Source organism: Anoplophora glabripennis, unplaced genomic scaffold (genome assembly GCF_000390285.2).
Source record: "Anoplophora glabripennis isolate ALB-LARVAE unplaced genomic scaffold, Agla_2.0 scaffold1313, whole genome shotgun sequence".
Classification (NCBI taxonomy): domain Eukaryota; kingdom Metazoa; phylum Arthropoda; class Insecta; order Coleoptera; family Cerambycidae; genus Anoplophora; species Anoplophora glabripennis.
Window position 1 is genome coordinate 7,315 of NW_019417391.1, and position 24,436 is coordinate 31,750.

At 30.8% G+C, this 24,436-nt stretch overlaps 1 protein-coding gene across 4 annotated transcripts; it reads left to right on the forward strand.

Moving 5' to 3' along the window:
• The first annotated feature begins 569 nt into the window (after nt 1-569).
• On the forward strand, nt 570-23,636 carry LOC108915968 (poly(U)-binding-splicing factor half pint). Of its 4 annotated transcripts, none has more exons than XM_018722137.1 (9): nt 570-768; nt 820-925; nt 3,470-3,529; nt 3,585-3,745; nt 10,631-10,677; nt 15,608-15,952; nt 17,419-17,660; nt 18,484-19,218; nt 23,144-23,636. In XM_018722137.1, the coding sequence occupies exons 1-9, from the start codon at nt 709-711 to the stop codon at nt 23,251-23,253; spliced, it is 1,866 nt and encodes a 621-aa protein (XP_018577653.1). In that variant the 5' UTR covers nt 570-708; the 3' UTR covers nt 23,254-23,636. The 4 variants fall into 4 exon arrangements, with proteins under 4 accessions (XP_018577653.1, XP_018577652.1, XP_018577655.1 ...); XM_018722136.1 differs by lacking the exon at nt 10,631-10,677 and adding an exon at nt 10,784-10,842; XM_018722139.2 differs by lacking the exons at nt 570-768; nt 820-925; nt 10,631-10,677 and adding exons at nt 934-1,088; nt 1,270-1,360; nt 10,784-10,842 and having other exon boundaries at nt 23,144-23,253.
• Nucleotides 23,637-24,436: the final 800 nt, after the last annotated feature.

Sequence of the window (24,436 nt, forward strand, 5' to 3'; positions counted from 1 at the left end):
AACGCTTCATCATAATTATAATAATATTAAATTTTTTTTGTTTTCAAATATACTTCTATTCAAATTGAAGTTATATTAAATTACTACGAATATCTTGGAGATGTCTAGTCTCCCTGACGAATATAATGACATTTACAAAAAAACTTCAAAATCAAATCAAGTGACTAAACATCAGGGTCGCCAATAATGTCACTGAAATATTGAAGAAAACTCTGCCCGCTGATTGGTCAGTTGCAAATATATCCTCGACATACGGCATAAATTAAATTCTCTAGAGAATTGGATTCCTTCAACGTTCAAAAATAAGTGTTTAAGTTTTTAAGAGAAATTTGTCAGGTGAATTTTTTCTCTGGAGAATCAGTTCTCCTGTTTTTAAAAATCAAGCCCCAGCATATGTTCTAAGGTTTTCCTGCTCCTTAAGGCACTACCTTTGTAAGCCTATGAAGTTACATTAATGAACGTACTTACAATAATTTATTTTTTCTTATATTGGCAACATCTATAGCTACCGTATTTACACAGATTTGAAAGAGGATACGTATTTTGGTAAAACTGCTTTAGCGTATCAATTGATTAGTCGCCATTTTATTGATTGTCATTCTCATTCATACCTGACTGGGACATAATTTATTTTTGTGAAATAATTGCATTAATCAAAAGTTATTATTTTATTTGTGCAAATATTATAAAAAAAATAGTGTTACCAAGATGATGACAACATTTCAGCAACAGCAGCTGTTGCTTAACAATCTTAAAACGACTAATGTTGTAAGTATTAAATGTGATGAAAAATACATTTACTATTCATGTGTTATTTAGCCTTCTCCTCAGAGTGTTAACACATCTAACGTATCGCAGTCTGAAGAACCAGAACCTCCTGCACCAGGTACAGAAGAACCACCAGCTAAGATTCCCAGAATCGGAGGTAAGTTCCAATATTTGTATATGTAGTTATTAAGGTATAAAGCCTCAAGTTCGGGACAACCATATTAATGTGCGATGTCTGCTTGAGATGTTACAGAAATGAGATCAGCCGGTCGTAGCCTCGTGGACTCTGGCATAGCTGTTACTGTAGCCTACGCTACACGGTAGGATGAAAACAAAGTAATTAACCAGTGTTTGAGTATGAGTTGTTGAATTTAAAACATGTTATTATAAGATATTTGTTAGAAACCCATACTCATTCAACATATTTATTCGTATAAATAACTCAGTTAAGGAGAAATCCCGGTTGTTTTAGACATATCTATTTTCTTTTTGTGTTTCCAGATACAAATAGGTGCAACTAGTTGCGAGTTTTCGATTACTAGAGGCTTGCTTGACCACCACATGGATAGCGACTTGCCAGAGCTTCTGAAATGTACATATATACCCATATGACACTTTTTCCTATACAATTTTATATTTTTTGTGTTTCAGAAATTTTCGCCTGTTAGAAAATATTTTGAAAAGAGTGTTCCGAACATTCAGTTCATATTTAATTGGGTTTTTCACTGTTTAGGTTAATATTTTTTTATACCACTTAAAAGTAACAAAGACGAACTTTTTTATTTAAGTACTATCTGAATTATTTCTCCAAGTAAAATAGTTCATTTAAAGTTTGAAAAAATTTAATTGTAGTTTAATATCAAAGGAAATGCTTACACGAATGTAATTAGGTAATTTAATGTGTGCCATTTTATTTACCGATTTAATTTTTATTTTATCTGTAAACGTGTTAATTTTTTATTTATTAAAATATTGTGTTGATTGATGGGTAATGACATTTTACAGTAAACTAATAAAAATTGTAGTTAATATTCTACAACAAACAAGCAAAATAACTTAAGTAGTAATTCAGAAATGCAATAAACAATAACTGATTTCAATTTGGCCTTCATAAAAAGTAATACTTCTGTAACAGAGGAGCTTAACTAAGATGGATATAATTAATGTTAGCGACATGAGTTTTTTCTGTTATTTATTAATTTTTTTCCAGGTTGATTTCGATTCAGTTTTAAAATGTTTTCAAAAATATATTCCTCAACCATTAAAAACCTTTTTGAAGACAGTTATGGGAATAAAAATATTCTTTATTTTCCCCTAATAATAAAATTTCTAAAATCGATATACTTGGTACGACTATTAAATAGTAAATGTGAATACACTGATCAAATAAACATAACTTTGAGTCATAAAGGCAGGGACTTTTTCTATTGGCAGTAAATACAGCTACTTTATTTAATTTTTTTTGTGGAATCTTGTCAAAAAATATAAAATAATTTTAAATTAGTTTAACTTTTTTTTTTATTATTTACGTACTTGATATTAAATTAATAACATTAGCCAGCAAATTATTTTGTTTATTTATATTAGGTGCTGTATGAAGTTTAAACAATTGTATTTACCTGCTGAAAATTTTTCATTATACGAGTACATATAATTGGAGAAAATCTGCACTAAATATTTTGAATTAAAAATGGATAGTGTCCATTTACTTGTTTTTTTTCTGTCTTGATGCAGATATATATGAATGTTTTAAATTTCCAGATTTGAAGGGTTGTTAAGAATATCTCATTTACTCGTTGAATAATGGTAAATTTTCCATTTCCAGAAAAGTGGCAACAGAAAATTTCCCAGAATTTAAATTAACTACTTTATATACACGTCTTCGCTTTATGTATAAGTATTTTAATTGCATCTGAAATGAAAAGAAAGTTAGACCAAAAAATTTCTTTATTTTGCACCTACTGCATTTTTTGTTTTTTAATTTTTCTATTTTCCTGAAAATTGAAGACGGAAAAGAATAGACAACAGAAGATGTAATGTGTCAGTATTACTGTTTATTCAGTTTAGTCTGGTTTTATTGGATTAATGAATTATGGGAATATCGATAAAGAAGTTATATAATTGATTTTCTCACAAATGACATCTAATTTTAACAAATTTTTTATTTAGTGTTCAGTTATTTGGATAAGATAGAAATATATGGAAATTTCAATTTTCTGAATATGCAGGATGCCATCTAAGTATTTGCACCAAATTGGTGCATTTTCATTATATCTCAATAACAGATAATACGAGTCGAAGAATGAAACTACAGTTTGATTTCAATATTTTCTCTTGCACTTTCTGAAAACAAATATCAATATAGAATTTCTATTTTAGCATATAGCATATTTAGCATAATGAGGATTGAATACATAATTTTAAATAAATTTTGTTAAAATCATTTTAACTGTTTGTGAGAAAACCAATGCTGCAATTGGGCATATTTTTAGTGTTAATTTTAATGCAGAGTATATTTATTCCAAGTTTTGTTTATCTTTTCTACAATGTAATTAACACAATATTGTGCCTCTTCTCTACAGAAAATAAAAAAAAAATATTTTTTCAAAAGTAGCAACTTTATAATGATAAAAATGACGAAAAAAGCCAAGACTTCCTAAAATGTTATCTGCTCATATATTACACATTATGTTTGTTGTAGGTCCTTGCGAAGGGATCAGTTATATTTATGATTTGACGCAAACTGGAGAAGTTATTACAGGTAAGTCATATTGTATTTTTTGAGTGTGCATAGTAAATAAAATATATTAATTCAGGGCCTGGAGCACGCAGCAACACTATCGCTGGCATTTTGGGGGGTGCTTTGCCAAAACTGTCTTCGGATGATGCCGACGCTGTCAGTAAAGCTAAGAAATATGCCATGGAACAAAGTATTCGTATGGTTTTAATGAAACAAACTATTGCTTATCAGCAACAGGTATGTTCCAGTTTTCGTTATCTTTTCGTACAACTGAAACTGTATAAAATTTAAAGAATAAATGTACAAACTTTGATGTTTAAATTTGGTCCAGTTAAAGGGTCTTACAGGAACGTAAGTCAATCGGTTAAGCACAGATTCCTTGAGCAAAAATAATGGGATATGTATCATTGCCTCTTTTTTTCAAGTTACCGGATCTTAAAATTGCAACTAAAAAAAAAAATATTAACTCTGTTGTTTTGTAAAGGATATAGTTGAAATTTTTCAATGAATATTTATCTTATTAGCACACTTTTTGTGTAATTTTAGTAAAAATATCGAAAATGGAGGAAAAAGGGATTGTACTAGAACTAAATTCATTGTGAGGAATTTTCTTTGTAGATTGAATGCTTTATTGTGAAAAATTGTGTACCTTATTATTTTTCAACGTATTGTTCATCGCTAACCACTACTTTTTCTCAGCTATTTGGCATCGTACAGATTCCGCATCGAAAGGACAACTCATCTTTTGATGCTGTCCACTAATTGATCCAATTTTTCGTATCTTCATAAAATTGGAAGCGCTGCTTAGCCAGGCCGTGTTCCAGTTCTAATCCAATGGAGCATTATTAAGTATTTTTTGACTTCATGAGCAACATGTGGTCGAGTGTTGGTCATGTTAAAAAATTACTTTATCGTACCTTTGCTCAAATTGCGGCCGTTTATCTTTCAATGCATAGCTCAAACGTATCAATTGTGTGCAGTAGCATTCACCATTGATTGTTTCATTCGGTTGAAGAAGTCCATAGTACACAACACAAAGCTGGTCCCACCAAATACAGAGCATCAGCTTCGAATGCATGACCCCCACGATTTTCTATGCTGAGAGTTATCAACATCTATTTTTCATCGCCAGTGAGGATAGGATGCAAAAACTTTCTTTTTTGCCGTTGAAGCAGTAATTCACACGGGAAAAATTGTCGATCAACATCTCAGCTTCAATTCATATGGCATCCAATTTCTTTGCTCTTGAATCATACCGAGTGTATTAAAACGTTTGAAAACTGTTGTGTAATCAACATTCAATGATTCACCAAATTCATCTTGCATTTGACATGAATCTTGGTCGAGTAATGCTTCCAATTCCTCATCTTCAAATTTTCGGTTGACCAGGATATTCTTTGTCAACTGTATCGAAATCACCACTTCTAAAACGTTGAAAACCAATACTCACACATTTTTATTGATGGGGCATGTTTACCGTAAGTTTCCAGTAGCACTCGATGACTTTCAGCAGCATTTATCTTTGAATTAAACAGGAAAAGTAAAACTTCCAGCAAATGGTGTTTGGTTATCTGGTAATTTGACATTTTTGGAGCTGAGAAAAAATATGTAGTTTACACTTCAGCAAAATGACACATAATAAAAAGTAAAGCCTAATGACTTAGCTTTGACAAGAATATAGTTACAGAAGTGTCCGATGCAATATAGCATAAGTTACGAGATCTATTGTAAATCCCTCAACATTAATTTATAGTCCTAGTAGCACTCATTAAACCCCTTTACTTTATTTGTACATGCCCAGAGACATGATTTCTAAATTTTGCACCCTAGGCGAATATGATCAGCCGCCTCAGTACTTGTTACTAAATGTAAAATGTCAGCAAAAAACCCAGAGGGCAATCGCCCCTATGCCCTTAGGAAAATACGTCCCTGCACACACCTATGGTTCTACTGTATTTTATAAAAAGTTTGTTTGTTTGTTTGTATTCTAATACATATTGAAATGTAAGTCTAGATATGAAATTAAGATAGTTTCCAAAATTTGATTGTAAATTTAACAAAACCCTTTCCAAAGTCAATGTCACATTTCTTATAAAAACACCAAAGTTAAACTCTACTTCAAAATTGTACAAGAATAAAAAATTTAAAGGAACAATTTGGCCTACGAATGAAACTTGGGTATGCATAAGTTAAATTGAAAGGGTCACTGACTACTTCAATCTTTTTTTTTTTTAATTAAAATTGTAATTTTTCATTTAGAAAGTGTGCCGTTAAGAGATAAAAGTTTGTACTGGATTTCAATGGGATATCCTGACATATCTTTTTGAAAATCAATTTAGTATTGAAATAAAGCCAGTTTTTGTAGTGCTGAAAAGTAATTTTTTAGCCCATGTGCGAAAAAGATTCATTATTTATTTTTTATGTGCATAACAATGGACTTGGTAACAAAGTGTATGTACCTATATGTTACAAATATTTAAATATTTTATTTCATATGAAGTTGATGATAGTTAAAATAAATTATTTTCAATTCAAATAATTATTAAAAAACAATAGAAGAAATATTATAACTGCGAGGCTTGCGGTCTTCTTTGACAATTTCATATTACCTGCCAAAAACGTTCACTTTTAGCAGTAGTTACATAATTATTTTCAACTTTGATACTCTTGAGAAAGGCGCCCAAATGGCATAAGTAAATTTAATTAAAGAATCTGTGGTTAATAGTGACCTACTTTTTGCAACAACCTGTATAGTTAAAAAAAAAAGAAAATATCATAATTTTGTTTCATGGAGATTTAAATAATGCGTAACAATTTTTATAGTGTGAATTTTGAATTTGTTATAAATGTATACTTTGGTAATTAATAAATTATTCTTTAAATTTTACTTCAGATTCTGTTTTGAACTAGTTACATTCAAGCTGTTTCAATCAGTTACATATATCTCGCCTACATCTTCATGGTAGTGAGTATAAGAATTTCAACACAAAATTTTTATAATCTATTAATTCTCTTATATTTTATGTTATTATACCTAATTTCTTTATTTTTTTTTTAAACATCACCATGACTTGTAGGCGAAATAAAATGATCTATATTGATGTTAAAAATAATAATTTAATATTGTACTGACAACTGTACTTATACATTTTGGAACATCAGTATAGATTCAGTGTGAAGAAGTGGGTGTTCTAATATTTAATACAATTATGTCTAAGGCTTGTGTAAATTATACATGACATCAAAACCCGGTGTTTATTCGAAACACAAACATAAAGGAACCATAAATATCTAAAATAACAAGCAATCAATATATAAAATGTATAAATATCCATTTGTACAAGGAAAACATCTAAAATAAATTTTTTCAAATTGTTTTTTATTCTTAATTTTCTTATTAAAATAAAATTATGATCCTGAAATGTATAATTGTCTCACAAGCTTTAGTTAATGACATAGTAAAATAACTAGTATTTATGATGATGAAAAACTAAATTCGCCACTTTTTCACAGTGAAGATAATTTTATTTATTGCTGCATAATACTGTAATCTTATAACAAAATGTTAATTATTAATAATTGATTAATATCATTCATAGTATTTATATCTACTAACAATGCAAACTAATTTAAATGTTTATATTGATTCTTATATTCAAAGAGAAAATATATTTTTCAATTTTCAAAACTAACTATTAAACTATACTTAAAAAATTAAGAAATTTTGTATGAAAATAACTGGTCACGGGTGTTTTTTTTTAAGTCTGTACAGTTATATGGACAATTTTAAGTATGTACAGAATTCTCATTTATATTTTAATATCTGGGTAGAGGGTTTATTTGAAGAATTTAACATATATCGTCATAGCGCCTTCAAAATGAGACACGTTAAGTTATGCATATTCGATAAACGACATCAAACCGTATAATCTGGTTAAAAAGAGCCATCTTATTTTCTACAGAAATGTGACTGTCCGCGGTAAAATTAAAAACGATAATTATAATTCTTAAGTAAAAAAGCCAAGAAACAGTTTTTTAACTCAACTGAACAATTTGATAAAATTTACGTCGTAAGGTGTAAGAAGGCACTACAACGATATAAGGTTATAGTTAAGAACATCAACAAACTGATTCTTTGAGTGATTTTAAGTATATGGTTATGTAAACATGGATTCTTATATCGAAAATTAAAAAAATATCCATCCACTAGTATAGAGACAAAAAAAACATTAGCTCAAGTTTCATCATTCTGCATCAAACGTTTTTAGAGATATTCTAGAAAATTTGAAAAGTTTTAAAGCTTTACGAGTGTAGATATTCATAACTATCAATTTCTGTCACAATTATATTCATAAGTTTTGGATTGATGAATGATAGCAATCAGAAGGACGTTTAATCATGTCAAAATTGATATCAACTGTCAATCTGTTGTGGCGGTCGATAATAGTCACAATGTTTTCACTGTCATTTTGCGTGAGGTCCACTTCATCTAACGGATCACCTAATGAAAAATCAGATCGTAGCTACAAATATGATATGACATCAAATCTATTTACCCAAAAATATTTTCATGATCTGGTAGAGCTTCCTTATTGTCTGCTTGATCATCAGGTTCCAACAAAATGTCATTATTTAGTCTAGATTTGTTGAAGGTTTCATTATTATCTAATGAAGAAAGGGAAAATTGATCAGTCAATTTTAGACTCGTAGAATCTGTGTTGGAGTAACCACAATCAAAAAGATCTCATTATCTGAAATACATTAGTTACTGTGCTGAGTATTTTTGTCTGTGCCTATACCTTGCACAACTTCTAATATGACACCTTCATTTTCAATCATTCGTCAAAGCAGTTTCAACAATTTATAGTAGTAATAATAGATTAAGTAATAATTTTATTGTTTTTATCCAAACATTCCAGACCACCCGTACACCCCTTCTAAAATCTAAAATACGTGGTTATGTGAAAAATGGTTCTGATGAAAGTTGTTAGTCTCTGAGGGGCACATTTTTGTCTGTGACCTTGAAATTCATTTTCAAGGTCAACTTTGTTTTTTCAAATACAAACCCTAATTTTTTTTCCCGGATTCGGAAAGAGCTTACAAATCTACGTTCAGACCCTGCATTACATGTGGACCCCTCCCCCCTTCCCTGCATGGTCTTGTGAAGGTCAAACTGAATATCGTTTTTCACGTTTATGACTGCAGGAGTGTTTTAGCAAAAAAATTTTCACACGAAAGTTGCTTGATATCGAACGGAACGTTGTTTGAAGACCTAAATCTGACCTTGAAAGTCATTTGCAAGATTATTTCAAGGCCAACTTTGGAATGTAATGAAATACCTATGTTGATTATGTTATCAATTCAAGTTATAACTACTCATTGTAATGAAATTTTGTTAAAATGACATGAATGTTCAGTCACACTAGAATCGAGGTACTGCTTTTTTAGTATCCACAATGAATACTGTTTTTAATGAATTAATGAAATTTCGAATACTGTGACCAGAAAGATGAAAAAGTCGCTCAGGAATAGGCTACCCCTCTTAAAAATAGAATTTTTCACTCTTTCCGAATCCGGAATTCTGGGCTTAAAAATGAAAGTTCCCACTTGAAAAAACAAAGTTAACCTTAAAGTAACCTTGAAAATTACCTTCAAAGCACTAGGTAAGCACGGTGCTCCTGAGCGAATTTAAATGAAATTTTCGAGTCACTCCAAAATAATATGATATCCTGTTTCTACAATACTTGAACATCATTTTAAGCCCTGAATCAAAACATTTGGTGTGGCACTTTTTTTTCCGATGGCAAAATAAGAAATTTGATATTTTTCATGTAGGTAACTATAAAAATTTTACTTCAAAAATCAAAAAAGGAGTTGTAAGTTATTTTAACAAAGTGAAAACTATTAAGCCAGTATATATATTAAATGTTTTATTCTTTTATATACACAAAATAAAAATTAGATTTATTATAATGGTACAAACATAATTTATAGCAAAATTCATAATTCAATCGTATAAAATTACAATCAATGTTCAATCAATCAGTTGAATAAATGATTCAGTGCATTTTTACACGCAACTAATAGATGACACGGCTAGACATGAGAGGCATTGTAATCGCATAAAGCACGTAATAATTTCATAGAATATTCAGGGTGAATGTTTGATGCTTTGTATCGATCCCATATTTTTGAAAAATCTGAATGTGCGGATTCTGTAGCTTGTTCGCTGTAAGCTAATTCTCTGTTTTTTTCCAAACTGTAGTTTATATTATGAGATTTAAATAAATATTTGTAATATGCATATATCATGTGTTGAGTAGTATTTGAATTAAAGGGTTTGCCACTGGGCATAGATGTCATTTTCTCTTCTCACAAAATTGGGCTTTTCTCATATGATCGATCTTTTGGACTTGTTAAAGAAATAAATGGTATAAATTATAGACCAACTTCAGCTTTTTTAAATGTAAAGGCCTCTATATTGTTTCATATTTGGATAAAGTGCTTTCTTAAGATGATATATTATTGACTTTATTTTACACTTTTTTATTTTTATTTGTTTAATTTGAGTCTAAACCCAAAATGTTTTAAATATCTTTCTTTCTAATTAAAATAATAAATCCTCTACCTAGGTGTCAAAATATAAATGAAACCCTTTAACATTATTTTTGAGACGATTCACCTATGTTTTGATGTTTTGATACAATGTTTTTAATAGCATTTTATAGCAAGGAAAAATTTTCAAAATAATTGCAAAATTTTCCTTTCTCTCAGAATAAGAGTAAAAGTAATAGTAGAACTGTTCCATTTTACACATTAAATTATTATTTTTTAAATGATTTTTGTAGTCGAGTAAAACATTTTTTTGTAAGATTACAGTATTTTGTATATTTTGAATCAAGGTATCAGATAATATAAGTGACATTGAATACAAAAATAAAATTTGTTCCTATGTTTCTCTGATCATTTATATATCTGTTCCATTATTACCTGATACCGTTTAGCTAGTTCTCTTGTCTTTGGTCCGCAATTCTGTTATTTTCCATTTTATTTTGTTGGATAATGTAAAGTTAACTATATTAGTTTAACGCAAAGTGTTACTAATTCAATTTTGCTCCACAGAAAAATAAGACCTTCCAGAGACATCAAGTATTAGTTTTAATGTGCAGGTTAGTGCGTAGCTTAATTCGCACGCGCCCGCTCAGGGGGGCGAGAGCTCGCCCCCATGCTTAAGTTTTCTCATAGTTGTGACGTGGCTATTGTCCTCTGTTGCAGCAACAGGCTAGTCAGAGGACTCAGGTCCAGAGGCAGCAGGCTCTCGCCCTTATGTGCAGGTTAGCACGCAACACCGCCTTCCATCATACTCTGTTGCCCCCCAATACCATCCTTTTAACAGCCTACTCAGTAAGACTAACGATTGTTATAATATTTTAATAACGTACTTAATAACCAAAATAGCAAATTATACAGAAAAAAACAATATTTTTTCAATAAATGATAGATTGAGATATGAAATATTTTGCAAACATCTATAGTGTGTCCCTTTTTGCATAGGCCAAAGTTTACTTAGTGATTAAGGTCCTCAAAAAAGAAAAAGTTCCCGTAAATGTGCCGAGTTGAAATTCCTACATTCTAAATGGTTCTTTGAATAAATTTAAAGAATTTTTTTACTAACTTTTTTAATTATTGTTTAATTCCGACCTAATAGAAAATAATGTAATAAAACCTTGTATCCATCTAAATAACTAACAAAGTTTAAATCATTTGTACTTAAAGGTTCAAATTAAAAATGCAAGAAACATTTTTTTCTTTAAAGAAGTCAACATTAAAATTAGAACTTGGGAATATTTTCTCTTTTTGTTGTTTAGGTCTTCACGAAATATATTCAAAGGAAAATTTCGATGTGCCTACCTTTACAAAAGATGAAAAAAAAAGAAATATTCATATAAATTTTTATTTTTTCACATCAATCTAAATATCAATCTAAGCATTTTCCAACCTATGTTTACAAGAACTTTTTTCTTATTCTGAGTAGTTCTATCTAGACGTAATATTTGGTATATTGTAATTTTGGAACACCCTGATGAAAAATTGTAATTATTGTTTAAAATTATTGTGTTAAATACGAATATTAATTTCTCTACATTAAAATAATTATTTGAGCATAAATTATATTAACTTCTAGAAACATGAACTTTACAGAAGTTTTAAGACGCAATACTATGTGAATATTTTAATACTGCTTTTAATTTTACATTTCCAATTGGAATACAAAGTTTAATTTGAAGGAAACAATGATAATAATTATAATTTTTTAAGCAATTAAGCTTGTTCTTAGAAAAAAAAATCCTTGCAATATTAAACTGTTTACTAAAATATATTAAGGAAAATAATTAAAATTTAAAATACATCTAGCCATTTTTTTTTTTTTTCAACACAAATTTGAATTTAATAAATATTAATGTGTTTCCTAGTATAATAATGACAATAGCTCTCATTCTGCCACACAATTATTTGACTTGATACATTGATCTTTGTGGTTAAATAAGAAAAAGAAGTATTGTTATATCATGTTCAAAAGTTGAAATTATTTAAAAATAACGAAAATATTTCTTTGAACAGCCAGTAAAAACGAATATTTTTAAATCAAGAAGCATGAGATTTTTGCATTTTTTACAATAATTAATCATTTAAAATTTGAAGAAAATCTAGGGCACTTGATTTTTAGAATCTACGTTATTTTTTTTGTGCCTTTCGAGACGGAAACAATTTTTACATCATTGTATTTCTATCTGAATAGCACTCATAGTCTGGCTATAACTATTTCGTTTTTTAGATAATTTGAAGAAAATATTCACATAGATTTTTGCAAGGGATTTTTTTTGACCTCAGATTTTTATTTCTACATTTCTGATGGGCAGAAACATCACCAACTGTTGGTTTTTTCTCAGTAATGCGCATTGGATTGTATGCTGAACAAAAACAAAATTTTTTAGCTTTGATAAGTAAAGTAACAAATCTGGCCACTACATAATAAATTTTTAAAATTTAATGGAACAAAATTTAAACTCCTAAATTTTTGCTTGTCACCATGAGACAGAACAAATATTTATGAAAAATGTTTAGAGACTAATAATTCTGAGAAGTCTATTAAAACTTAAAATCTATATTTACATATACATATTTTTTATATTTAGTGTTATAGAATTTATATTCATGTTTTATTTCTCAATTTACAATTCACTTTAATGAAATTTTTGTACTGTTACTGCAGTACCATTTAATCTTATTTTATAGGTTCTGTTAATTCACACAATCAAATATCCTGCAGCATTTGTAGCTTTTCTGATTTTGATTCTCGCTTGCAGCTGTTTGCATGGGGAGCAGCAGAGTATCATTCATTGGCATATTTTCTATTAACAAATAATATGATGATAACTTGTATGTATTGAAGTTGTTGAGGATTTTTTTCTCCGACTTGTGACTATTTTAGCTGATAAGATCTGATTGTAACTTCTATTATATTTAAGTGAATTTTTATCCAATCGAAGAGATTTGGGTTGAAGGTGATTATATTGTTTCGCTTTCAATCTAACTGAATCCTTGTTATGGTGCTAATTTTAGTTCGCATCTCATTTTATGATGTCATAACGTAACTGTAGTGGTAAATGATTCATCTTTAAATTTAGTAGGTGTATGATTTAATGATGAGTAATATTTACGTTATAAATTATTTTATTACATACACAAAAAATATTTCACAAATTTATTGTCAACTTTTGTATTAAAAAATGTGACAAAATTATGATTGAACATGTGATGGACAATAATCAAGCATTTTACCTAGTGGGAAATTGTTTTTTTTTACAGATAATTTATGAAATTAATGTAATAGAAATTATTACAGAAAAAAATGTTAAATATGACTCTCCTCTCTAATAACTGGATTTATAGAAATTCACTTAAATATATGTTTTTGCAAAAATTATGGAAATGAGACCTATAAACTTCGTAGCAGGATGTTAAAATTGGAGCATTTACCTCGTACAAGTTTTAAAATATTTCATTCGTTTGTGTTACACATAATTAAATTGCCAATCATTATGAAAAAATTAAGTCTCAACTCAAGATAGGTTGATGCCACTGAAATTTCTTTTTGTCATTTTTGAAATATAAATTTTATTTTGAATGAAAATGATTCGGCTTTTTTGCATAGTTTCTATCGTTTTAACACAAATTGTAAAAGTGGTATGTTTAAGTAAATTTAGAATATTTTACGATAGCTATCGCAAATATTGTCAATGAGGCTTAGTACACTTTTCGATTCCAAAATTGACAAAAATACATCTACCCTAAACGGACCAACTCCCTCACCTTTTTTCCCCCTCCATCCCCTTAAATGAGATGACCCACATTTACATTGAATAAACCGAAAAAGAAAAAATCAATAATTATACATACATGTTTGTGCATATTTGATTGGCCACTTTGAATTTCGTAATTCTGAATTCATAATTGTAATCAGTGATCCAAGAAAATTTCTATAAACAAATATTTGAAGGTCTTTTTAATTTTTTTGTCCGCCATATGGAATACGTAATTTTGAATTTCGTAATTATGCCTTCAGATTCGTAATCAGATACTGGCCTTAGGAGCCCTCCTAATATTGATGTCTTATTTTATCAAATGTGGTTTTCTTAAAAACTGCTGAAGATAATTAAAATTAGAAAATGGTGTTATATTTTCAGTGGCTGCCATTGTAGGATTAACGAATTTTAGTTTTTCAGAAACTCCTGTTTCATTACCACTATACTCCGCGGTCGAAATTATAGAGAGTGACTCATCGCTAGCTTTTGGACTAGTAAGGGGGATGAAGCGTGCCGGGAACGAAAATCCATTGGCGTGTCTGCGTAAAAGGCAACAAGATATAGAAAATATTGAAAAAAGATAATAAAACATAACATCTAATATTTTCTACGGTTTGCTATAATCGGCATTTTGATCCATTTTAATTATTACAGCATTTTAAAACGTCCCAGTTGTGTTTTTTTAATTTATAAATTTATTATAGCCATAGAATCAAGTCCGTTTACACCCACTAAAAAAGCATTTCCCTATTCCCTACCAAGTGCAAAAGACAGAGATAGAATATAGATCGACGTTCAGTGTAACTCAGTCTATAGACGATTATAGGTTCTATCGATGTGCGTAGCAAGTGGCACAAAGATAAATAATATTGAACCGTATAAAAAATATTTTATATTTTATACGCATTATGGTAATAGTGTTTTTATATTATGTCTGAATCACTCTCTATAATTTCGACCGCGGAGTATAGAAAGAATTTTTAATTTTAAGAATTTTTTTTATATTCTGTTTTTGTGATAATTAATAATAGTGGAAAATCACTTTGTATGTGATGCATTCACTTTAAAAACCAAAATTCAATTAAACTACTCTAACTTCATTAATTTTCTTGTTTATCAAATCCCAGATTTTGAGGAAAGGAATTTTCTATAATATTTCAATAACAGTTGAAAGTGTAAAAAATTGCTAAATAGGAAAGGTCTTATAAGTAAAAGTTCTTTTCAATGTCATCAAAAAGGGTATGTTTCTGAGGGAAAAAAAAACAATTCCTTCCGAAGGTGTGATTATATAATTACAAATTTTTATCTGAATTACAGCCACAAATATGACACCATTTTTATAATTTAACTATCAAGTCATTTTCAAGAAAAAAGGCATTCCCCAATCACTCTACTCTATTGGCAGCTGTTTTAAATATACAAGTGCAATTTGATTTTTTCTCTAAAGTTCAGTTTACATTTACATTTACTGTAACAGTGTCCATATAGGTCTTTCTGAATATCCATTCGGATGTGCTCTTTCAGATACAAAAAATATAAAGATGTTTTTGTCTCGCTTTGGAATAAATGTAAATTTTGATCACAATTTTAACTAATAATTTTTACCTCTTTTTTGTCTTCAGAACTCAAAAAGTTGTTTGTAACATTTCCATAATTAATGTAAATTCTTAATAATTATGTAAATATTCTAAGAACGAAAAAGAATGCATAGTGAAAAAGTAAATAAATTTAGGGTATATGTTGGGAGTATAAGTTTTGAGCTAAAAGAGGACACGATAAGGCAGTCGTTTCTACCATTCGGACCGATAAAATCCATTAACATGTCATGGGACCCGGTCACTCAGAAGCACAAAGGATTTGCTTTCGTTGAGTATGAAATACCAGAGGCTGCACAGTTGGCCTTAGAACAGATGAATGGTGTAATGATAGGTGGTCGTAATATTAAAGTTGTAGGAAGGCCCAGCAACATGCCGCAGGCACAAACCGTCATCGACGAGATACAAGAGGAAGCGAAGCAGTATAATAGGATCTATGTCGCCAGCATTCATCCTGACTTGACAGAAGACGACATTAAAAGGTATTCATATAATTTGAACATTTAAATAAAAATCCAATACATCAAGCGTTGTGTGCAGCTGCAAATAAATTTGCAGTACGTGCATAATATTTACCAATCTTTTTATATACAGGATGCTTTTTATAAAGAAATAAGTCAAGCTTTTGACCACATATTTTTTTGGCGCATATTTTACAATTTTCCTTATGCCGTTTTTTATTTTTCAAGATGTCTGTCTTGCAATTATAATGTAAAAAAAAAAATTTTAGTTCATTGATTTTTTTTTTTTTTTTGGGGGGGGATAGAGTTGAAATTTAGCAGTAAAAAAAGTCTCTTGAAGAAAAAAAGGAGTTGTAGCATTTCTTTAATTTTTTCCTTCTTGAAAAATTTTGGTCTAAAATAATAAAATTAAATTCTCCAGATTAGCTAAATCCCACAATGTTCTGATTTGCCCCAAAATGGCAGTTTGACATACGTTGATTTGTGCTATTTATAAAAAAGAAAAAAAAAAGACTTAAAATTTGATTATTGTATCATATACAGGTTTATATGCAAAAATTTTAAATACGAATTGGGAATCGGAAAATAAGAAAAAAAGTTCCTATGGACGTATGTCCGGAAACGATTCGTTAAGGAGTTACGGCCGTTTAAAAATGGAGGTCAAAATCAAGTTTTAAATTTTTTTCTCAAATTTGAAAACAGATAAAATCCTGAATTTTGGTACAGATGTTATACTGATCCAGGCCCATCTAACCAGTATTTTTTCGTTAAAATAATCTTATTTGGAACGGGTGAAAGCAACAACACCCTGTATATTTTTCATAAAAACATTTGACTCATTAGGATCTCAATTGTTGCAATACATCTTTTGGAGAGACATATTAATTTAGAAACTTTTTCATCTCTTTCATCTTTATTATGAAATAAGTAGTTTTTGAGTAAAAAATAAAATGAAATTTTTGTTTGTATTTCAACGACTAATCTAACTGGGTGCCTATATCTAAATAATAAGAATGTAAGACGTAACATGAAATAAGTTCAATTTATCATAATTCTTTATTACAATCAGGTAGTAGGTCTCAATAGATGTAAATTCAGGATTTTATCTGTTTTCAAATTAAGAAAAAAATTTAAAACTCGACCGCCATTTTTAAACGGCCGTAATTCCTTAACGAATCGTCCATAGGAACATTTTTTCTTATTTTCCGATTCCCAATTTGTATTTAAAATTTTTGCATATAATCCTGAAACACCCTGTATAGAAATGTTGAGGTATTGTCTAGTGAATTGTTCAAAATATAGTCCACTGCAGTACTTTATCAATATCTAGGTACTATAAAATAAGATTTTACCGCCTTCTATATGTTGACTTTTTAAATTCACACCGACTTAAATTCCCTCGAATTATTATTATCATACACACGACCTAATTTAGGAATAGATTTCCAGTGTAAGTGTGAACAAAGCTAATGTTGTCATGTTTGCAGTGTTTTTGAAGCGTTCGGTCCCATCATATACTGTAAACTTGCGCAGGGAAGCTCCGGTCACAAACACAAGGGATACGGATTCATCGAGTACGAAACCGCACAGGCGGCGAACGAGGCCATTGCCAGCATGAACCTGTTCGACTTGGGTGGTCAGTATTTACGTGTCGGAAGAGCCATAACCCCTCCTAATGCGCTCATGGGACCTTCATCCGGGTCAAGTGTAATGCCTACGGCAGCTGCAGGTAGTATTTAATTTCTTTCAACGTTAATGTCTTTTATGAGTTACATCAATCTGTTGTCACCAGCTTTATAAATTCATTTTTTTATCATACCGATAGTTTGTCATATACAGGGTGGTAAATAAGCACATGCAGAATGGTTCTGTTTTTTTTTATCATACTAATAGTTTGTAATATACAATTTCCTAAGTTTGTACAGAAAATCAATAAGCGTATTCTACAGCTAAAATTAAGGTAATTTAGTTAAATAAACATAGGGTCCTAAAACATCATTACATTCAGACAAAGGACGTGGTTTATGCACGATATGTATCCCCCACACATATTAGTTTGACAACTCTTGTGTTCAATAAGTGGATTAAACGAGTTGCTCTATAATCGTACGACCCTGGCCGCCAGGTCACCAGATTTCAATCCCAAAGATTTTTTGTTTTTTTTATTTAAAAAATATTAATAGGCTATTGATAAAATAAAATAATATTATTTTTTCAAACTCTTAGCACAGTTTCTCATAAAACAAGCATTTAATAAATGAAACTGTAGGGATGCCTATTATTACTGTAATTTTGATTTTCAAATTGATCTACTTTGATAACTAAATACTGGGTGTACCACGAAATATTTTTAATAAATAGGTTTTTATTTGTAAAGTCAAATTTATTAGAAAAAGAACATGAGCACTTTTTTAATAGCAAATTTCCAAAATTCTGAAAAATTACAGTGTTTGTATTTTGTTAGCAGCCAATCATTTTAAAATCGAACCACCCTGTGTAAATACAATGACTTTTTTTTATGTGCATTAAACTATTAAACCCGTTATTTGCAGTGGCCGCGGCAGCTGCTACGGCAAAAATACAAGCGATGGACGCAGTGGCCAGCAATGCGGTAGCTCTAGGACTGTCGAATTTAAGTAAACCAACAACCATTCCAGCAGCTACCCCCACTGTTGTTATGCCAGGTATCACCCAACCGGTGGTCAGCATGCCTCATGTGGTAACCACGCCCTCCATATCTTTGCCCGTTACAGCCGTCGCCCCGCCGTCTGTAATACCACCTCCCGGAATTGCGATTCCTCAAATTACCCAAAATAACACCATACAACCGGCCATAGTCACACCTATAGTAAACACGGTCCCACAAATCCCCATTCCCCCTCCTACTGTCATTGCACCCCAGCCCATTGTCAATTCTTCCTCTCAAGAAGCCATGAAACGGGCCCAGGAGGCGCAACTCAAACAACAGGAGGAGCTGCAAAAGAAACTTTTAGACCAGAATGAACCCCAGACTTTACAGCAGCAGGAGAATATGTCTATTAAAGGACAAAATGCCAGACATTTCGTCATGCAGAAGCTCATGAGGAAGGTGGACTCGAGAGTTGTTATTTTAAGGAATATGGTTGGACCCGAAGATGTAGACGAGACCCTACAAGAGGAAATTCAAGAAGAATGTAGTAAATTTGGGGCTGTTGAAAGGGTGATTATTTACAACGAAAAACAGACGGAAGACGATGACGATAACGATGTGATAGTTAAGATCTTCGTAGAATTTGTAGAAACACATGGTAAGTTGAGAATACTATCATCTTTTCGGCAAAATTTATATACAGGGTGTGCCCAATCATTGTGGAGCTTCCTATGAAACTAAAAGATGTTTTAAATTTACACCAACCGTATGCGGAGGACGGGAGAAGGAGAATTTATCAGATGGCATTGGTGCAGAAACATTTTTTTCCTGTACAGAGTGTAACTTTGAATGAGGGTCATATTTTTACGAAAGCTACTTTAGACCTTTGGAAACACGTATAAATTTATTTTCTCAAATACAGCGTGCATTGTTGTCAAATCTCGTATTTTTTTTTATTCGTATACATATTTATTCATAATAGCTTTGTTTCTGCAGCAATTGAGGACCGATTTGAAACTACCAGAGATATTTGGCCAGTCGGGTCATGACCCTAAATTTGCTGATAGTAAGTGACAACTTAAGTTTGAAAACAGTTCAAGAGTGCTGCAGAAACAAACCTAATATCACACAGAAATTTAACAATGAAGACACAAATACGCCATACTTAAAAACGAATACTTCATTCAGAAATCGTGAAATTACCTGCCATATAAAATAAATGTAATAAAATGAAGTGGTGGCATATTCGGCCATTCTCATTTTACCGAATTAATATTTGGCTCTATTTTTTACCCAGCTAGCGCTCTATCGCCATATCATATCAACTCAAAGGGATTGATATGTAGGCAGTTCACTTAAACTAGGTCAATGTGAGAGGTCATCGACACTGAAATTCACAAACTAAACAAAGTGCTTTAAAAAATAGTAAATATTTTTTTATAAAAACTTTGAATTGGTTTAAAAAATATATTCATTATATACATTTCATAAAATTCTTTTAAACTATAAAATGCAATACTTATATGTAATGTTGATATTGTAACATTCAATAATATTCTAGACACAATTTACGCAATAAATGTAACGGTTAATTTTGAGACGATATTTTATACGTCGACCTCTTCAGAGCATGGTAAATTTTCATTCATTCATCATTTTTTTCAAAGAATTGACTTTTGTTTTTAAATACGTAAAAAGACCTCGTTATTTTTCAAAACATCTAAAGCACAATGAAATTACAAAAGAAAATGTGAAAAGTCGATAAAAATGTATTTTTCTGGATCTGGCGATGACTTTCACAGACTTTTGCTTACACTACTCGAAAGAGCGGAAAAAAATAAGTTGATTTAAAAGAAAAGCATTGGGGTAGCTGCTTTCTCAGTGCAACAATCCACTTGTTAAGTAAGAATTTTGAGAAGTCGAGCACAGCATGGGCACTATGACGTCCCAGCGCTCCCCTCTCCTAGCTACCGCTCAGCCACATGGAACATGCTGGCTTTAACGAATGTTTATTTGGTTACTTCTTGGTCGAATCCATTCAAAAAAAATTCAGCGTATAAAGGAAGTCTTCTACTTTACAACGAGACCAAGTTTATTCCAAAATATTAAATAGAACAGCCAAAATACCGTTTAAAGGAAAAAAAAATATCTCGGCTCCTATTGGTCAGATCAAGACGTTTTTTTTTCTGCCATGTTTTTTTAAGCACTATTTGATGCAATTGGTTTGAAATCTGTATATTAAAAAATTGCCAAGATAAGGACCCTAGTTACCGTTTTGTTAATAACTTTTTTATTTTGCAACTTAAATATCTGAAATTTGGATAGGCGCGAGATAATGTAATTATCTTTCGAACCTTTTTACAAAATTTCGATATTTTGACTTCGGCAGAGAATATACGTGCTCGCATTTTCGACTATAATTTTGCAATAGTCCGCCATTTTGAAATTCGGGGTCCGAATTGCGGGTATTTGTTAAGCACCCAAGAGTTATCTTTTCCTGTAGTTTCATCCAATTTCAGTCAAATTTGTTCTTTTTATTTCAATCTGAAAATTTTGCACTTTTATCTTCACTGCTAATTTTGCAATGTAAAAAAATCTTTGCGAGGCAAAAGCCTGTCTGTAGCAAATTTCCTCGGGAAGAAAATCGATAAGTATACCTCATGTCGATTAGAGGCTTATTTTCGGAGATATAAGCGAAAAACTGAAAAAAGAGCAATAATTTTTTTTTCTTTTGTTATAAAACAATATGACGCTCTAACTCTACAAATACACTTTATAACGAGCGTTCAAATAAAAACGTGGTCGAAGTTGGCTCTGACACATTGGACGTAGGGAGTAGCTTATAGCGACCAACTTAACCTCATTTCTCAACGAGCTGTATAGCAGCTGTCAGTTTCAATAACGTTAATGACTATATAACTTTATTTTAAAGAATAATCGTGATAACAATAACAAACAATTAAAGGAGCTGCGGAAAGTGTCCCCCTCCTTGTTATAACAATAAATTAAAGCAGCTGCTGAAAGTGTCCCCCTCCTTGTTCCAAGCACTTTTCACACCTGTTCCTCAAAGAATTAAAGACATTTTCTAAGATGCTCGGGGTATTGTTAATTTCACGAATCTTGTCTATAAGTCGAGCCTGCAGATGGTTTAAATCAGGAATAGGCAGTTCAAAAATAGTGTTTTTAAGGTAAGGCCACAAAAAGAAATCACACGGCGTAATATCACATGACCTCGGTGGAAATTCATGTTCAGCATTGAGACTTATTAGTCGATTTTGGAAAACTTCCCTCAACATATTCATCGTCTCGCCTGCCGTATGTGCCCTTGCGCCATCTTGTTGAAAGTAAAAGTTTGTAATTTCGTTTTCTTCCAGCTGGTTAACAAAAGGAGCGATAATTTCTTCTCTATACCTTTGCGCAGTAAGAGTACCATTAAAAAAAATAGGTCCATAAATCCTCCTTCGATTGAGAGCACACCAAACTCCAATTTTTTGAGCGTGTAGAGGGCCCTCGACAAAAAAGTTATCTGGTTTTTCAGAAGACCACATTCTCATATTCTGTGAGTTTACGTAACCACTTAAATGAAACCAGGCTTCATCAGAAAAAAAGGTGATATTATGAAGTTCACCGTAGTTGTTTAAAAACCATTCACAAAATACAGCCCGTCGCGGAAAATCAACTTCATGAAGTTCTTGCTGACAAGTTAAACGATAGGAGAACAAACGCAAATCTTTTTTTAACACTGTGTGGCAGGTACCGACTGATACTCCCACCATTTGTGATAAAACACGTACAGAAGTTCTTGGCGCATTTTCCATTATTTGTTGGACATTTTCTTTTAATTCTTCAGTCCGCTTTTTAGGTCGGCCGCTTCCTTCTTTTCTTGTTACACTGCCCGTTTCACGAAAAACATTAACACAACGCTGAACTGCACTTTGAAAAATTTTGTACTCAACAACGCCGGGAAATTGATTTTGAAATTCTATGAAACATTCCTCAATAGAATACTTCCATATTCCATCAATCTTGCGTCCATTTCTAAAGTAGGACTCTATGATAAACACTTTTTGTTCTTGAGAAAACACCATTTTAAACGCTTTTTAAAACGAAAATATTCAAATTGATAGCGGCGATATAGCGCTTTGACAGATGACGTTTAAGTTCATTTGCTATACGCTACGCCCTACGTCCAAATTTTCAGAACCAACTTGACCACGTTTTTATTTGAACGCTCGTTATAAAATTCCAGTTAGGCCCAATTTTTGAAACATGTGTTTATTCTAATTCGCCTGGATTATAATGTTGTACATAGTATTATTCTACATTTTATTGTGAAATATGAATATGTAAACTTGATGACTACATACAAAGTTTACATTTTTTATGCTTTTGAATACTCTCCGTTTATCGCTAAATAGTAGTAGACATATTAAGTGGCAGACTCCATATTTCTGTTTTTATTTGATACAGGAATACCTAATTTATACATTATATTTCTAAAAATGTTTATATTGTGCAAAATAATATTTGTATTACACAACTACATATTTGAAATCTAATAAAAATAGATTTTTTTTTCACAGAAGCAGAAAAGGCAAGAGATGCCCTAAACGGCAGATATTTTGGTGGAAGGATGGTTCGAGCAGCACTCTACGATCAGACTTTGTTTGACCATAGTGATTTTTCGGGTTAACTAGTGCTATTGTACATAAAATTGTTTTCTACTGTGTAGGAGTTATCGATATCCGTTAAGTATGAAACTTAGGATATTTTACAATTAACCCCATGGAAAACATTTATTTTCAGATTTTGTTTAGAATTCGATAATTTTTACTATTGAATAGTGTTACAGTTAAAAAAATAAATGAACAATTATATAACAAAGTCAGTAAATAAACTATCCTTTAAATAAATTAGTCACAACAATGCACATCACATATTTTGAGTTTCTTCTGAATGTTACACTATTAGAAAAGTCGTTTACTATGCCTCAGGAGATAAATATTTTTGAAAATTTTGGGACTTCCATTGTGTCCACCTTTTTTTTTGTGTATTGAATTGCTAAACAAAATTTGAACGTGTATTTATTAATTTTTAAGATATAATTTCACTATATTCTGAATTATTTTCTAAGATATGCTTTTTTAATTTGTAAATAAAATATACATATGAATAATTGTTTCAATTTTCTGTTTGATCAAATATACAATCACTATCGTAGTTCACCATATGCGCTTTATTTTAGAAAAGTATAATTTAATATATTTTCAGAGTACCCATTTTTTCGTTTAGTGTCATTGTGCAAGAAAATTGCATAACCTGGTTATAAGTAGTGTTAGTTTATTGCCTTGAATAATTTTAATCAACCTGGCCCTTCATGCATAAAGAACAGAGCGAAAAAAATCCATCGCATATTTTCAAAATTATAAGGATTAACTATTATTTTAGTGTGTCTACTTTTACTTATGTACAAATACAATTTTTTTTTAATTTTAAGTGGCATCGAAAATTACTGCTATGATTTTCTTTATACCCCCGAATTTAAATATAAACCCTTAGCGATTTTTTGTTTATAACCTGATAAGGCGATGTAAACCAGGACCCTCGAAACGAATAGGTGTGAAATTTGAACCAAAACTACAGAGTACGATCTCACAGTTTTAAATGTGTAGAAATCCGTAAAAACTTTGTTCAATGTAATTCAACAAATATGTTTTTGTTTTAAATGGCATAAAAAATGGCTTATACTAATCCTTCCACAGCTTTTAAGATGGCGATCCAAGGCCTGCTATGATTTTCTTTATACCTACCCCCTAATTTCAGTGTAAACACTTAGCGATTTTTTTATTAAATCTGATAAGATGATATTAATCAGG